This window comes from Aspergillus pseudoviridinutans (genome assembly GCF_018340605.1).
Source record: "Aspergillus pseudoviridinutans IFM 55266 DNA, scaffold_4, whole genome shotgun sequence".
Taxonomy (NCBI): Eukaryota; Fungi; Ascomycota; class Eurotiomycetes; order Eurotiales; family Aspergillaceae; genus Aspergillus; species Aspergillus pseudoviridinutans.
The window spans coordinates 2914643-2929913 of NW_025091284.1; the positions used below are offsets into that span (position 1 = coordinate 2914643).

The 15271-nt window shown below is 49.5% G+C and overlaps 7 protein-coding genes across 7 annotated transcripts in view; 3 read left to right on the forward strand and 4 right to left on the reverse strand.

Annotated features, from left to right (window-relative positions):
* Positions 1-804, reverse strand: part of cspA (putative cell surface protein) — a gene marked incomplete at both ends in the record, with an annotated part of 1070 nt that extends 266 nt beyond the window's left edge. The window contains 3 exons of the mRNA XM_043302347.1: positions 12-505; positions 562-655; positions 724-804. Coding sequence (XP_043158282.1) covers positions 12-505; positions 562-655; positions 724-804 — 669 coding nt within the window. The remainder of the gene's footprint in view (positions 1-11; positions 506-561; positions 656-723) is intronic.
* A 1564-nt stretch (positions 805-2368) lies between these two features.
* Positions 2369-4047, forward strand: Asppvi_006445 (DNA primase subunit PRI1; the record flags this gene model as incomplete). The annotated part of the gene is made up of 3 exons (XM_043302348.1): positions 2369-2610; positions 2669-2863; positions 2922-4047. 3 exons carry the CDS (start codon positions 2369-2371, stop codon positions 4045-4047), a joined length of 1563 nt encoding a protein of 520 aa, XP_043158283.1.
* Positions 4048-4488: 441 nt separating this feature from the next.
* Asppvi_006446 (MAM33 family protein) lies at positions 4489-5767 on the reverse strand (the record flags this gene model as incomplete). Its single annotated transcript, XM_043302349.1, has 5 exons — positions 4489-4514; positions 4574-5109; positions 5170-5228; positions 5288-5409; positions 5578-5767. 5 exons carry the CDS (start codon positions 5765-5767, stop codon positions 4489-4491), a joined length of 933 nt encoding a protein of 310 aa, XP_043158284.1.
* Positions 5768-6366: 599 nt separating this feature from the next.
* Asppvi_006447 (translation machinery-associated protein 16) lies at positions 6367-7025 on the reverse strand (the record flags this gene model as incomplete). Its single annotated transcript, XM_043302350.1, has 3 exons — positions 6367-6649; positions 6708-6792; positions 6857-7025. 3 exons carry the CDS (start codon positions 7023-7025, stop codon positions 6367-6369), a joined length of 537 nt encoding a protein of 178 aa, XP_043158285.1.
* Positions 7026-7466: 441 nt separating this feature from the next.
* On the forward strand, positions 7467-9551 carry Asppvi_006448 (putative exonuclease; the record flags this gene model as incomplete). Its single annotated transcript, XM_043302351.1, has 3 exons — positions 7467-7479; positions 7535-7682; positions 7736-9551. The coding sequence occupies 3 exons, from the start codon at positions 7467-7469 to the stop codon at positions 9549-9551; spliced, it is 1977 nt and encodes a 658-aa protein (XP_043158286.1).
* Positions 9552-10758: 1207 nt separating this feature from the next.
* Positions 10759-11724, forward strand: Asppvi_006449 (Fig1 domain-containing protein; the record flags this gene model as incomplete). Its single annotated transcript, XM_043302352.1, has 4 exons — positions 10759-10789; positions 10845-10913; positions 10966-11293; positions 11346-11724. The coding sequence occupies 4 exons, from the start codon at positions 10759-10761 to the stop codon at positions 11722-11724; spliced, it is 807 nt and encodes a 268-aa protein (XP_043158287.1).
* A 1233-nt stretch (positions 11725-12957) lies between these two features.
* On the reverse strand, positions 12958-15071 carry Asppvi_006450 (putative carboxylesterase; the record flags this gene model as incomplete). The annotated part of the gene is made up of 2 exons (XM_043302353.1): positions 12958-14100; positions 14151-15071. 2 exons carry the CDS (start codon positions 15069-15071, stop codon positions 12958-12960), a joined length of 2064 nt encoding a protein of 687 aa, XP_043158288.1.
* Positions 15072-15271: the final 200 nt, after the last annotated feature.

Consider the following 15271-nt stretch of genomic DNA (forward strand, 5'->3'; position numbering starts at 1 on the left):
TGAGCAGGAACAGAGGGCTGAGCAGGAACAGAAGGCTGAGCGGGAACAGAAGGCTGGCTGGGAACCGAAGGCTGGCCAGGAACAGAAGACTGGCCAGGAACAGAAGGCTGAGCAGGAACAGAAGACTGAACAGGAACAGAAGACTGAGCAGGAACAGAAGACTGTCCAGGGGCAACAGGAACCGGCTGAGTGGGAACAACAGTGGGAACAGATGGAACAGTACTGTTGGCGAAAGGAGCGGTCTGGGGCGGTGGGCTGATAGTAGTGTTCTGGCCGGGGACACCTGTTGTCAATGGAGGCGGCGAAATAGTAGTCACGTTTTGAGTGGGAACAGAAGTCGGAACCAGAGACTGGGTGGACACAGACACAGTTCCACTTCCACTGGGCACGACCACTGGGCTTTCGTTGTTCAACTCAACGGTAGTGGTAGTCACGGTGATTGTCTGAGTCAGAGTGATAGGAACAGTCAAAGTCTTGGTGCCAGAAGTGACTGTCGAATGAGTAACTGCGATAAGAGTATTAATACACATGAGCTTGAAAAGGTCAGGTGGAACATCATACCTGGGCAGGTTGTGGTCAAGAAAGTTCTCGTCTTGGTAAACCGCTGAGGCTCAGAGTCAATGGGACTAGGATGACCGAAATCACTAGAATGACCCTATTACAGCAATGTCTTAGTGGTCTGCGACGCAGGAGGTAGGAGAGACTGGGATGGTCTACGCTTACCTCGTCAAATCCCTTGTTTGGCAGAATGCCTGCAAAGGCTGGCCCGGCCAGAGCCACAAGTGCAATGCCAGCGTTGACCATTTTGAGAATTAATTGCTTGATATTGACACAGAAGTTCCTGATAGCAATAAATGACAACTCCCGAAGGAAGCAAGGAAGAAAACGAATGAAAAGTCTGAGAGCGAGCGACTTTCTTTAACGAAAAGGCGAAAGAAAGAATTGAGAAGGAAAGGAGTCAGGATCGCAGGAGGAACTCAACTTTATATCTTGAGGGTGGAGTCGCTTCTGTTTTCATGAGATTACTGATAATGGTAGTGGTACCATGTCGTATCCACGATCAACGAGGATGACGACCAATATCTGGTCCCAGGTAACTTGAAAGTTGATTCGCCTTCAGCCTGAGTAGGCTGATAACACCCCATCGAACCATGGATAATTGAGGTACCGATGTAATGCTATGAAGAAAAACTCCTACGTGGGAGCGTGTCGTGTGTCAAGACCAGGAGATCGATGTGACATCTCGGAGTGCCATTCGGGTGAAAGTCCGAGGATACCCTTCTCGACCTCCCAAGAAATGGGGCAACAAGAGGAGGCACTGAAGTCTAGGGACCAGAAGTGATGGCGTCACCAACATCATCTAGTGAGACAAAGGTAACATGAACCAGCATTACCGAATGGAGTCCTCACGGATACTGAGATCTTGTCACGAAAAAGGCACCCCACGCAAAAACAGGAACAAGCCGCCCACACCTGAGCGCCGCCATGGAGCCTCAATCTGAGATGGTCGAACCACACTGCAGAAAGGCGACTGACGTAACACTGGAATGTGGAGCTTGAAATGGGTACGCCCATACAATGCTACCTGCAGAAGTTAAAGAAAAGCTTAGCAGCAACGAGAAGCAAAAGGTACAGGAGTCAATCCAGCAGCCTGAGCGAATCTCCATAGTTTGAAGTCCATGTAAGTGGAGGCTAGAGCACTGCTCAGTTCGTTACGAGAGAAGAGAGCCTCCATGCCCAAACGCTGGCTACTGCCTGCTGCCAGTGTTGTCAAACGCTTTGACAAAGCCTCTGATCGACGATGACGCATATCAGATCCATGTCGAAATCTCTGGTATGCTCACTGCTACCATTTTCAGCCAATAAATTCTTCTAAGCTCAATTACGATGGCAAAAGAACCCCAGGGAACATTTGAAGGCGAAGGTGATGGAGCCTTTCTCTGGATGTAACGAGGATCTCTCTTGATTGGATATCTTCGTGAGAATCAGGGCAGATGTAGGCATCATACCACCAGAGAGGGGCTAGACAGAGGAATAAATCTCTGACGACAAGTTGAAGGACCTTACAATGATTCCGCATGCGGAAGTTGAAAGGGGAACGAGATCGTTCCTGGCGAGGTTGTGGTTGCATGAGACTTCCAGGGAAAATGACCGTTTGCGGTTGTAGGTCTTTATCAGGTCAATCAATATCACGTGCATTATCACGTGATATATCGATAAGGATAAGGGCTAGGGCTGATAAGGGTCACTTCGGTGTCCCGTTCAATTAGAGGCACGCGTTCGGACGCGTCTCGCGTTGATGGATGTGGCATGAATGATGTTGTAGGACAGAGAGTCCCTAAGGTTATCCTACTGCTCATCATACATAATGCCTCACTCAATTTCCTCCACTGAATCGCCTGCTCACGATCATGATGATGAGATCCTCCCTGATGCCCCTGGGACGGATGCGCATTCTAGCACTAGAGAAGCGCCAACTGCGCGAGAAAACCAGGCAACAGGCGTGAGGCTAGAAGATATGTTCAGCGATGAGGACAACGACGAGGAATTTCCAGTTACGAATGCTCCTGAAGTGCAAAATGAGTCGACAGCACCCCCAACTGCTTCGGAGTAAGTGCAGTTTTGTTCTAGCATTTGAGCTGGGCACTAACATTTAATGTACATTCAGGCCCGCACCTCAATCGACACAAGTCGACACAGATATAATGCTCGCGTTCTATCAGCGTCTGTTTCCATTCCGCTACCTCTTTCAATGGCTGAACCATGGAATTATTCCCTCTCCTGATTTCGGGAACCGTGAATTCGCTCTTACGCTTCAAAATGACGCATATCTTCGTTATCAATCATACGCGACTGCAGATCTGTAAGTGAGGGAAGCTGTGCACCTATATTCATCGATTCCTGACAAATACTTCCCTTAGATTCCGTAAGGACATCTTGAAAATGAACCCTTCGCGATTTGAGATCGGCCCCGTGTATAACACAAACCCGCGGGACCGGAAAACGCTACGAGGCGGTCAGATGAAACCAATCTCCAAAGAGCTAGTGTTCGATATTGATTTGACGGATTATGACGACATTCGGTCTTGCTGCACCAAGGCAAATATCTGTCGGAAATGTTGGACTTTCGTGACTATGGCAATGAAAGTGGTGGATACTGCCTTGCGTGAAGACTTTGGCTTCGAGCACATCCTTTGGGTATACTCAGGTCGTCGTGGTGCTCACGCATGGGTGTGCGATCCGCGTGCTCGCAGTCTCCCCGATGACCGGCGAAGGGCTATTGCCGGCTATCTCGACGTTGTGAGAGGAGGGTCTCAAAGCGGGAAGCGCGTGAATATGAAGCGGCCATTACATCCACATATGTCCCGTAGTCTTGAAATTCTCAAACCGTTCTTCGCTCAAACTACACTTGTCGACCAGGATACGTTTGCAAGCTCAGAACAAGTGGAGCGCCTTCTCTCATTGCTACCGGACAAGACACTGAATGACGCGCTGCGCAAGAAATGGGACTCGTCGCCCGACCGGTCCAGTACGAACAAATGGGCAGACATCGACGCGCTTGCTAAGACTGGCAAGAGCAGCACTCTCAACCCAACCACTCTGAGAGACGCGAAACAGGATATCGTACTGGAATACACATACCCGCGTCTCGACGCCGAAGTCAGCAAGAAAATGATCCATTTGCTCAAGAGCCCTTTCGTCATCCATCCCGGTACGGGGCGTGTCTGTGTTCCTATCGACGCTAAAAAGGCGGACGAATTCGATCCCCTTTCCGTCCCAACAGTCACTCAATTACTGGCGGAGATTGATGCATGGGATGCCGAACACTCCGGCAGTAATGCAGGGGCTGAATCTGTCCAGGGCGAAACCAGCACGCCTAGCGACTCCCAAGGAAGTCGCAAATTGCAAGATTACGAGAAGACGAGCCTCAAGCCATATATTGACTACTTCCGTTCATTCATCGCTTCTCTGAACAAAGAGGAACGCGTGGGCAAACGAGGAAATGAAGATCCGGTTGAGGTAAAATCAGAAAGCATGGAATTTTAAGAGCATTTCCTCTAGGCATTTGTTCTCTTTCATGGTTGGGTTCTTGATATTGGGATTTCCGGAGTTCTGTTCTTAGCGGAAACATTGGTTTATGCTGGCGAACTAAAGGCGTTTATACGTGTTGGTTAGGCTGTATATAAGCCACGCAGTTGAATCAAGGATCCGATACGAAAACTCGCATTTTACGTGTCACTCTACGCTACCATGGCAAACTCGGCGATATGTTGGGACTACCTACTTGAATGAGTGGTTTAACGTGGTTTAACGTTTTCAATTAGATGTGAACTACGTACAACATATGATCCTGAACTCGTTTCTAATGATACACAAATGGGGGAATAGCGGATAAGTAGTTATGATTTCCCAATGGGTTTTGATACAATGTACGAGAAGACCTAGTAAGGACTTCAGAGCAGATTTTCGCCACGAGGACTTCGGTATTTAAGCGGCAACAAAGTTCTTGACGTCTGCGACCAACGGTGTTAGCTACACGAGTGAACACATAAACGGCAGTGATCAAACTTACTCTCGAGCCAGCGAACGTATTCCTTCTGCTCCTTGACCTGAATGTAGTCGGGAATCATGTTGGCGAGTTCGGCGTTGATGCCTCTCTCTTCGAGGTAGCGCTCGAGGAAGGTCTGCAGGTCCTCGTCGAGGTTCTCGAAAGGAGGACCAGCGTAGAGGCTCTGTCTGGCCCAGTCTTGCTCGGCAGTTTGGGCGTGGGCGAGGTCGGGCTTGGAGAAGTAAGACACCTCCTCGATCTGGAACAGACCATCCTGGGCAACGGTCTGGATCAGGAGAGAACCGTTGCCGGGCTTTTCGATAGTGACGTTGACACGAGCAGGGAAGCTGGGCTCCATATCACGGTCTAGATCCTCCATTTCCCGGTCAGCGGGAGCAATGCGATCCTCGGGGTGCTGAGCAACACCACCAGAGGCACCGCGACCCTGGTTAGCGGGCTGATGGCCTTGGAAGTCCATCTCATCGGTGAAAGCGCTGTCATCAAAATCCTCCTGTTCGCTCAAGTTCTGAAGGTCGGCGACGGTGAAGGTGAGTCGGATCCTGTCCGTAGATGGAAGTATTAGCGAAGGAGCCGGAAGGTCCTCTTTGAGAGATACTTACTCCTCCTTGCCGAACTTCTTGGTCAACACAACTTCCTGTTCACCAGGAACATCCTTAACCTGTGTACAATCCGTGAGTCCGTGTCGAAATTAATGATGGTTGTGGTTCGTATACTCACCTCCCAGGAGTTGTTCTGAAGAACATACTGGATGTTTTGGACCGAGGTCTCCAGATCCTCAAGGCCGGAGGCCTTCTCGTGCTTCATTTCATCCTCAAGCTTAGCAACAAGTTCGATGTCACCTGCGTTGAAGACATTGGACGTTAGCTTGACGTTTTGCTCAATGAAGCCATCCTTGCGAAGCCACCGGACCTCGCGCCCGATCAATAAATGAAGATGCGAAGAGAAAATTTAAGACTGTCTTTCCCTCCATAGATAATTTGGAAGAAAATCTTTATAGAGATCTTTACCTTCAGCAGGAGATTGTCTGAAAACACTAGAGGTAGAGAAAGCAGCGTAGGAGGGCTTTGTAGCCTGCTTCAAGGAAGCTTGCAGAAAGCTATTCTTGGGAACTGACAGGAAGGAGGACCGGGAGGTGGTAGCGATGGACCGCGAGAGTGTGCGAGGCACGGAACGTGCGAATGTACGAAGAGAAAGCATCTTAAAGATTGATGAAAATGTGATGCGCAAAAATGGCAGATAGTAAAATTGTAATAAGATGGTATGAAGTTGAGAGAGAGGAAGTTTTGAAGCTGGCGTGAGGCGAACCGATGATGTTAACCTTCCGACCCGCCCGCCAAGACTAGAAAGCTTCTGCCATTTCCGCTGACCCAACTATACTCTACAGGATGAGCCTACTTATACAAGAGAAGACAAGAAAAAAAAGTTTTTGTTCTTCGCCTTCCAGTTACTTGTACTAGATCTGTGCTTTATCTGCATTAGATTTTAATCCTTTGGGTGTCGAACGGCGTCCGCATTTAAGCTCTATGGTAACCTAGGGCAAGATATGGAGTATATCTACTTGACGACTCAAGTGCGGCCGTATAGTATAATAACTTCATGCTCAATTTGCAGAGCGATGTAATTTGGTCACGTTCTAAGCTGGAATATTTGAAAGATACTGATGGTGCACAACAAAGTGCCTGCAGCATGTACAAGTGGTAATTGTAATCTGTCATATGTAGCGTCATCGCCGAAGATCATCCGCCTCGTTATGTATAAAAAGAAGACCAAAGAAAATGGATAGAAGGAAACCAGCCTCATGAAAGACCTTTGGGTGGAAAAGCCGATGGCTGTTTTCCACCGTCTTTGGTAATTCTGATGAATTTCATCATGCTAAGAGCGGACCAGTCTCCGTTCCACGATGCGAGGCCTTTGATCACATCTTCTTGACTTAAGTCAGGCATCCAGAATCCAGTCTTGAACTCTTTGTTCTCAACCTCTGTCCGTTGTAGTAAGGCCTCCTCGCGCTTGCTTGGAGGTCGGCCTTTCCTCCGCTCACTCTGTAATTGTTCGATCTCAGGGACGCTACGGTTAATATACCTAGCGATGCAGATGTTAGCATGCGACTGCGCAAGAAAAAGTAACGGCATAGACATACCGGACGACCAAATCCTTCATATCATCTTCTGAAAACGGTTTAGATTCTTCGGCAACGGTTTCTTGGAAGTACGTAACGCGATCAACTAGAGAGAGGGTCTTAGAATCAGCTCAATCAAATCCGCAGAGGACTTTGAAGTATGTACTGACCATAGGACTGTCTTCCACGGGCCATCAATGCTGAGACTCGAGCTACTCGATCGTCCCTTCCGTTGGCTCGGCGCAATCTCTTCGCATCTCTGCTGTTCTCATGGAGCGCATCGATCACACCACGCTTCTTGGAAATATGCTTGTGTACTTTCGTGAAAGACTTGGGCATTGTGTCGATTTCCAAGCTTCTATGCTTGCCAGATGTCGAGGGGTAGTCTATGTGAATTTACCATCGGCAAAGTCGAAACTTCCTTTTTTGATAATTTTCTGGTACAAACGGCAGAATCAGCAGGCGGTGATGACGGAAGTAGTGACCGCCTCCCTTGACCCAATCAGAGCTGCTCTCTCGATATACCGCGTTCGCGCGTCGATGGAGACAAGAAGGAACAAACATTCCAGCCTCGTTGTCAGGGACCAGCATTTTGTCTCGGCTCGGTTGGTCAGGGTGGCTGACTACTGTCGCTGATCCCTCTTTTATAGGAACGCAGCATCCCAGCACCCCACGCCCTGAGACTCTTCGAACCTTCAGCCTAACAACACCAGAGCTGATGCCCGTCTTGGCCGGATAAGTGAACGGCAGGAGTGTCTTGCCTTTGCAAGAGTGCCCACCATGGGCATTAAAGGTAAGCTTTCCCTCATCGCCAAGATGGATGGCAGAGAAACTGATTTATTATGCAGGACTCCATGGCCTTCTTAAATCAATTCAGAAGCCATGCCACGTGAAAAAGTTCAAAGGGCAAACCCTCGGGGTTGATGCGTATGGCTGGCTACATCGCGGCACTGTTGCCTGTGCTGTTGATCTCGTTCTCGACAGGCCTACGACGAAGTACGTGATCACAATCAAGACGCTCCGCAAGGCCATGACTGATTTTTCTCCAGACATGTCGAATTCGTCCTCAATCGTGTCCGCATGCTCCTCTACTTCGGGGTTACCCCGTACCTTGTCTTCGATGGAGACGATCTCCCCAGTAAATCCGGTACAGAGTCCGAGCGGCTTCAGAAGCGGCAGGCGAGTAAGGCTCTTGGATTGGAGCTTCAACGAAAGGGTCGTATGGCAGAGGCCTACCAAGAACTACAAAAGGCCGTGGATGTGACTCCTTATATGGCTCGCCAATTGATCGAGGAACTGAAGAAGATGGAAGTCCAATACGTCGTCGCGCCGTACGAGGCAGACGCACAATTGGTATATCTTGAACGGCAGGGTATCATCAATGGTATCATATCTGAAGACTCGGACTTACTTGTCTTCGGCGCCAAGAGACTGCTGTCTAAACTCGACCAACATGGCGATTGCATTGAGATTAATCGAGCAGACTTCACGGCCTGTCGCGAGGTTAGCTTAATAGGATGGACAGATGCTGACTTTCGACGAATGTGTATCCTCAGTGGCTGCGATTATCTACCCAACATCCCCAGAATGGGTCTGAAAACAGCTTATCGGAGCATACGAAAGTACAAGAACGTTGAGAGAGCACTTCGTATGCTACAATTTGACGGGCAATTTCACGTTCCCGCTGATTACCTTGAGAATTTCAAGCAAGCTGAGCTCACGTTCCTATACCAGAGAGTTTTTTGTCCCAAGGCCGGCAAGCTCGTCCCTTTGACTCCACCCGGAAAGGATGTGAACCTGGAGGAGCTGCCCTTTATCGGGCGCGATGTGGATGCGGAAATCGCGCTGGGAGTTGCACTTGGCGACTTGGATCCAACGACGAAAGAGCGAATTATGCTAAGACCCCAAGCCCCTGGGAAGATGCCAAGCGGAATTACTCGGCGGCAGACGCTCGGCTCTGCGGCAGAGTTGAAGCCAAAGAAGCCCATCAGCGCCTTCTTTACTCCAAAGCGGATGCCGTTGGCTGAACTAGACCCAAACAGTCTAACACCTTCTCCGAGTCAGCAACGACTCCTGGAGCGTCATGCCAATAGTTCTTGGGAGAGTAGTCCTGCGCCATTGCAGGCAGGCCTTACAAGGTCGGCGTCTGCTCTTGGTCCCTCCAACCGATTATCAAGTCCCTTGGTCAGAAGTGTGGAGCGTACCTCTTTCTTGGCTCGCGCGGCTAAAGCGTCAACTTTTCAACCGGCCAAGCGGCAACGCCTTTGCGCCGACACTGAGGAAGAAAGCTTGCCGGAGCGTGCAGACTGCCGCAGTCGTTTCTTCGAGCCTTGCACCAACAGCTCCAGTCCAAGTGGCTCGAAGGCTGCTCGAACCAAACGCAAATCAACGTTGGAAGTTTTCTCTGATGAGCTTGCGGAGCAGATAATGACGCGCCTTCCTGACCCTGATCACGGTTCCGGCGACTCCAAGGAAGGTGTTGATTCGCCCGGAGCGTATAAGTCAGACGAGAAAGATGGCAAACCATTGCTGTCAAATTACGTCTTCAAGCCCCAGGCTAAGGAGAGTAACTCTGGCTCATCCCGCATTCTAACGTCGTCAACCTCATCTGGTCCGTCCCCGCGGCGCCGACTCACTCCCTTGCAGCGCCTTGGTCAAACTGCTCTTGCTCGTTCTCGATCTGTGAATGCCCTGCCCCAGACAAAGACGTTGGTCCCCCCCAGCCTGGTTGAACGTTCCGCGACAACCTTTACTCAGGGCAGTGAAGACTTGATTATTCCCAACACCGACGATGAGGAGGATGGCGACGATACCAGCAATCCGCAGGAACCGATTAATCTGGAAAAGTTCTTGTACGCCAGATAACAGATGTACTCCGGTTGTTGGAGCAGAATCTGTTGGTTTGCATGGACGAGTGAACATTAACTGAACGGGGTACAACGGCGTACTTGGAACCAATTGCATACTACTATTTTGCATTGATACTTTTGGTATAACCATATCTGAATTGGGCGGTCTTGTTGGGTTACAAGGTTTGGGAGGTGTTTGACATTGCAAGAGAAAAGACATGATTAAATTAGAGTAATATACATACAGAACAGATTCGTCCTTGGTCTCTATTTTTTCCATCATTGTGACTGACAACGAACAATCGATAGCCTTTAATCTTCTTGTGCCTGTCTATTGCTGACAGTGGAGTCCTTGACACCTGAAAATCGCGAGGCTGGATCGATCATGTTACTGATAAGCCATGGAGCTAGTCCTATCAAGGTATAGTGCAATGAGTGGGTCAACAGGGCACTAGCTGGGTTGCCTGAAAGTGCAGGCGGTCAGACATGGTTACCGGGGAACGGGCGGCGTAAACAAAAGGCGTTGGCCCAGCCTCCTGCATTGTATGGGGATAATCTCCCAGCCACCAGGTACAGCACAGCATCATCATGATCTGTGTCACCACCGGGACCCTGATGCTGTAACTGTCCCTCGTTGTGAAAAATTAGAAGCAGAGAAGGAGGTTTAGGCCGCAATCGTGGATTTGTCCAGCTACGCTCCCTTCCCTCTCTTTCCCCTCTATCCTTCTTCCTACTATACCCTCTCTCATACTTGCCTGCTTTTGGCACATACCTAACTTCGCCAAATCTGATATCCCAATCTGCTTTGAGTCGAGACTCTGACCATCTTGAGCAAATAATCAGGTGTCGTTCTTTGAAGGAAGCCACATTCTTTGAAAAGCTCCGTCGACTATATCGCATTGAGCTATTCGAGTGACCCATCCGAGCCTCGATCCACAACATCCACATTCCATACCACCACGTTGTCACAGCATCGTCGACTCATCTGGGAATCTTATMTTATCTCAGTGATCAAGATCTTCTACAAGACAGTACATAGTGGTGACAGTACTCAGTCAACCTGCGTGCCACCAAGTTCGACTGGCTCAGAAACGTCTTGTGACCGCGCCCCTCGCCGTATAGTGACCAGCAGCGGTGCTATAGGCACTCCTTCTCGGGAGCCCGAGAAGTGAGTTACTCAGTGTGAAGGAAAGACGCACGGGAGATCCGAACCTGCTCCCGCAATGCCTCTCAGAATTGGCGCCGGGCTTGCCCGTATGTAGTGCCCTTCCCAGTTATTTAGTATCGGAGTATACTGACCAGGCATCAGGGTTTATTCCAATGATTGGTTATCATCATGTACTCATGATTATCATTGCTGTGGCGATCATTCTTCTCTGTGAGTTCTCCGTCTGCCACAAGTCGTGCGGAATGTCGCTAACTTATCCTAGCCTTGCTACTGGCCGGTTGTTCGTCATCATCGCCGCAAATACCGGATATCTTTTTGATCTCTTTATACTATCAGCGTTATAGCCCAGTCTTCGACAAGGCGCAGGTGGATCCTGGCGTGGTGACAGCGATGGCCAATATTGTTGGTGGTGCAGAAATGGAGGTCCGCGTGGGATATTTCGGTATCTGCGTTCAACCATCTGGCGGAGCCTACATCTGCAACTCAAACGCCACGGCATTGGCAGAGATTGTAACCGTCGACCAAGATCCATTGAATCTAATTTGGGTGGCATCGACATTCAAGGACGCAGTCGTGTTCCCTTATTTGCTGTAAGTCCTTTGATCCCCCGTCTGTTCGCGCGGCAGTTGCTCACTCGTACAGTATCGTTGCGGTCATCCTGGCCTTCCTCTGCTTTATCCTCCTGGCCACATTCCCCGGCTGGCACGAAGAGATCGATTCCAGCGGCTCAGAACGAGAGGTCAAACCATTTCCCTCGCGCCCCGTCTCCCAAGCTGCCTTGGCACTCATCTTCGTCGCATCTGTCTTTGTGCTCGTGTCGGTCCTATGGCAGCACACAGCATCAGTTGCTGCAACAACAATAGCGCAGGACATGGGCAACGGGAGCGTCAGGTCTGGGGTTGGAACCTCCGCCATGGTGCTTGGCTGGTTCGGCTTCGTCCTCTTAGTGGTCGTAACAATAGGTCTCTTGGTGATGATCCTGAGCATCAGCCTGATAAGGCAGTTGACGGATGAAGAATAAGCGCCACGATCCGCACCACTCATGCATTTTTGATGTTTTTTACGACGCATGTTCTATGTTTAATTGATCGCCATGTTTTCACGAAAGCCGCACGAATAATACGACAACTGGGACTGGGAAACGGGTATGGAAAGGAATTTCGAGACTCATGAAAAGGACGAGTTGGAGCTGTCTGCCACAGGCACTTGGAAATTGCAGGTGTACATTCAGCTTTTGTTAGATGACTTGCACGGATTTTTTGATTTCTTATTATGTATAAAAGATGATGCCCCTTTGTTTCTGCCTTTTACTTTACTTGTGTGTGGTATTGGAATCATCACTCACATGGATGGGATATGGACATAGCAGGGTGATGACTTCGTTTCTGGTTGGGAGATCTGTGTGCTTGGATGCCAATTTTTGACAATGATTCAACAATTACAATATGAATCAAGACGATAGATGAAATTTATGCTACTACTGATATATATATTTGGACGTCTTGGGGACCAAGTAGAGTGGTAGTGGGCGGAAACATAGCATCCATCCTGCCACGCACAAGAGGCCCGATCCTTGTTGTAGACGCATAACATGAATGATTGGTCACAGTTGCTCAGATCGCATAAAGCATCAGCATCTTCTGGATGTCCCAAACAGCGCTGCCACAAGCTGCGAGAATGGCCACAAGGAGACCTGCTATGAACGTAGCAATGGCAAGTATCTCAGAATCCATCACCCATCGCTCCAGTTGCAGCTCAGCAGGAAGCAATATGTTAGTGAGGAGTGGTGTCTCCATGGCCCCATTCGCGTTTGTTCAGATTCTATGACGAAGGATGCTATGATGGTGAAGGTGTATCAACAGTGAAAATGTTATATATCAGCTTCATTTTATACTAGATTCTCGAGAATTTCATAAGCCCAGGTAGCGAATGGCAGGCATTATGATATCTCTGTCAGGGTGCTGGTCTGTGACGACCATACATGCAAACATTCACTTTGGATGAGTTGTGGTTTCTGCATCTCTACTGCTCTAGTTTTGGTGCATTGTTCGTGCCATATCTGTATATGGTGGGCATACAGATTATGATCCCGGCGTCAGACCGTTTACAAGCGTTGTCGACGATGGCCCCGTCAATGTATGATGTCGATGGCTTTCTCTGCGTCGACATGTGGGAGAAATCGATTTGGTTAGAATGTGTTATGTGGTAACCATTCCAAAGGATCTGGTCTAGTTTACGTGACAACCGGTCAAAGTTAATGGAAGTAGTATGTGATCGGGTAACCCAAGAATTCACACTGAGCCAGATCCTGGAAAGGAGCTCGCACACTAGGATAATCGAGGAGCTGCAGTGGTCCCTCGGAGTGAGACACCGGCTCCCATCGATCGAAATTGTTGATGGCGTCCAGCGTCTGCTTATACCCTCGCGCCTGGAGGTACTCCGGCGGAGGGTTCGGTTGGCCGGATCGAACAAACTCGGCAAAGTAGGCAGACACAAGCTGCATTGAGAAAAGATCGAGAGGGTCGCGCAGGGTGGTTAGCGTCCCAAAGACCCAAGGGAGATCTGCACCATGAAGACGAAAGTAGGGCAGCTCCGGGTCACCATTCGGGAATCCTTGCGTTGCAGGAGGGCCGCCGAGATTGTTAGGGTCATACCCACCGGTTGTCCTCTGTATCTGATAAAAGTATGAAGGTTGGAACACTCCAGAGACAACACCGGCAAATACAGTGGCCTGATCGATACAGCGGAATTGCAAGTCTGTCGCTACCCGTTGAGAGACGTTGAAAGAGTCCAGAGTCACATTGCCCGTGTCGTAGTAAGGGAATAGACCCGAGTGGATGACAGTTTGGGCGTATTTCTCACTGATACCTAGGGCTGCTTGAATGCCTTCAAGCTCGGAACTAACAGGAGTTTTGGGGTACGTGCTGAACGATGCGCCGTCGTTGGCGACAATGCCGAACATGACCGGCACATTGGAGGTGGTGACCTCTTTCCGAAGTAGATCGAGCTCCTTTGTTGTCACATAATGACCGTCTTGGACGACATAACGCGCAACAGTCTGCAACCCGACGAGGGTTGACGCAGGAACATTTCTTAGGCAAGATATCTTATGTTCCAGACTGCCGCTGTTGCAGCCTGCTTCAGAGAAGATTTGCGGACCCGCTAGCTTATAGGACTCGTCAACTGTGAGATATGAACTGTACGTCGTTGCGTAGTCGCTCTCCAGCCCGAGCCCAGCACCGCCACCCAGGTTTGACATGGCAATGGCGCCTTGGAACTTTCCTGAAGCAGGAGGAGACCCTAGTAGCACTCTGACCGAGCCCGCGCCGGCCGATTCACCGATGATGGTAATCTTCTTTGGATCACCTCCGAATTGCGCGATATTCTTAATAGTCCACTGTGACCGTTAGTCCTGGGCCCATCTATAGGGAGAAGTGGGAGTAGTACCTCAAGGGCGAGAATCTGGTCTGAGATTCCATAGTTTCCGGTAATATCAGTGCCAGGAATAGCCAGAAATCCAAGTGTCGACAGCCGATAGTTAAATGTGACCACCACGAGGTCCTCGCGTGATGCCAGGTTACCACCATCTGTAAGCGGATCCGCGCCTGTTCCTCCAGTAAAGCCACCGCCGTGAATCCAGAACATGACAGGCTTCAGGCCCTCACGCGATCCCTCCTTGGGTATGTAGGGTGTTTGAATGTTCAGGTATAGACAGTCCTCACTGCCGCCGCCGCTCTGAGCACATGCAGAACCATAGTTGGTCGCGCGAATAATCTTGTCTTTTTGCGAATAGAGTGTTGCGTGCTTGAAGCGCCGAGGAGGGTCGGCATATGGAATACCCAAGAAGCGAAACGACTTTTGATCGCGGAAACCGACATACGAGTTACCTTCGGACATTACTCGCAGCTGCTTTGGACGACTGTCTGTGTCCTCAACCACGGAATCGTTGCCTGTCTGGGTGCATAAAACAGGAAGCCTTGCATTTTGAGGTGGAAAGTTGGAGACAACGAAATCATCCGAATCTTTGGAAACGGAGAGTACGCCTTCACGAATGTAAAAGTGTGCGTCTGATGTTGTTCTTCCGGAGTATGTGAGCCAAGAGAAGAGATATTTGAAATCCTCTTTGTGTTCTTGGAGGCTTGTTTGGGAGATCAGCGTCTCTCCGAATTCCTGACATGCCTCCCGCACATCTTGCTGGTACATTGGGTCAAGTAGGATCGCACTGATGTGGTTTGAGGCATCCGATGCATTCAGATTGTTCTGATAAAGGAGCGTGAGAGAAGTCTTCTCGTTGGCCACAGAAACATGCTGCGCAACGAGTCCCAGCACAGTAGGGACAATACTCCCAAGGACGAAGGAACGCATCATTATTGTTATCGTCCGGATTGACTGATTCTCATACCATTGCCTTGTATTGAAGCAATAGGAAAGGCGTCTGATCGACAGATCCTGCCTGCTCGGGAGAAGTAGTATTGCTCAACGAAAAGTGTCACTTCACAAGTAACACCTTATCAGACGTTTTCTCCGCAGCTATGGGGACGCTCGGTTATTTGAAGTCCCTGCAGATT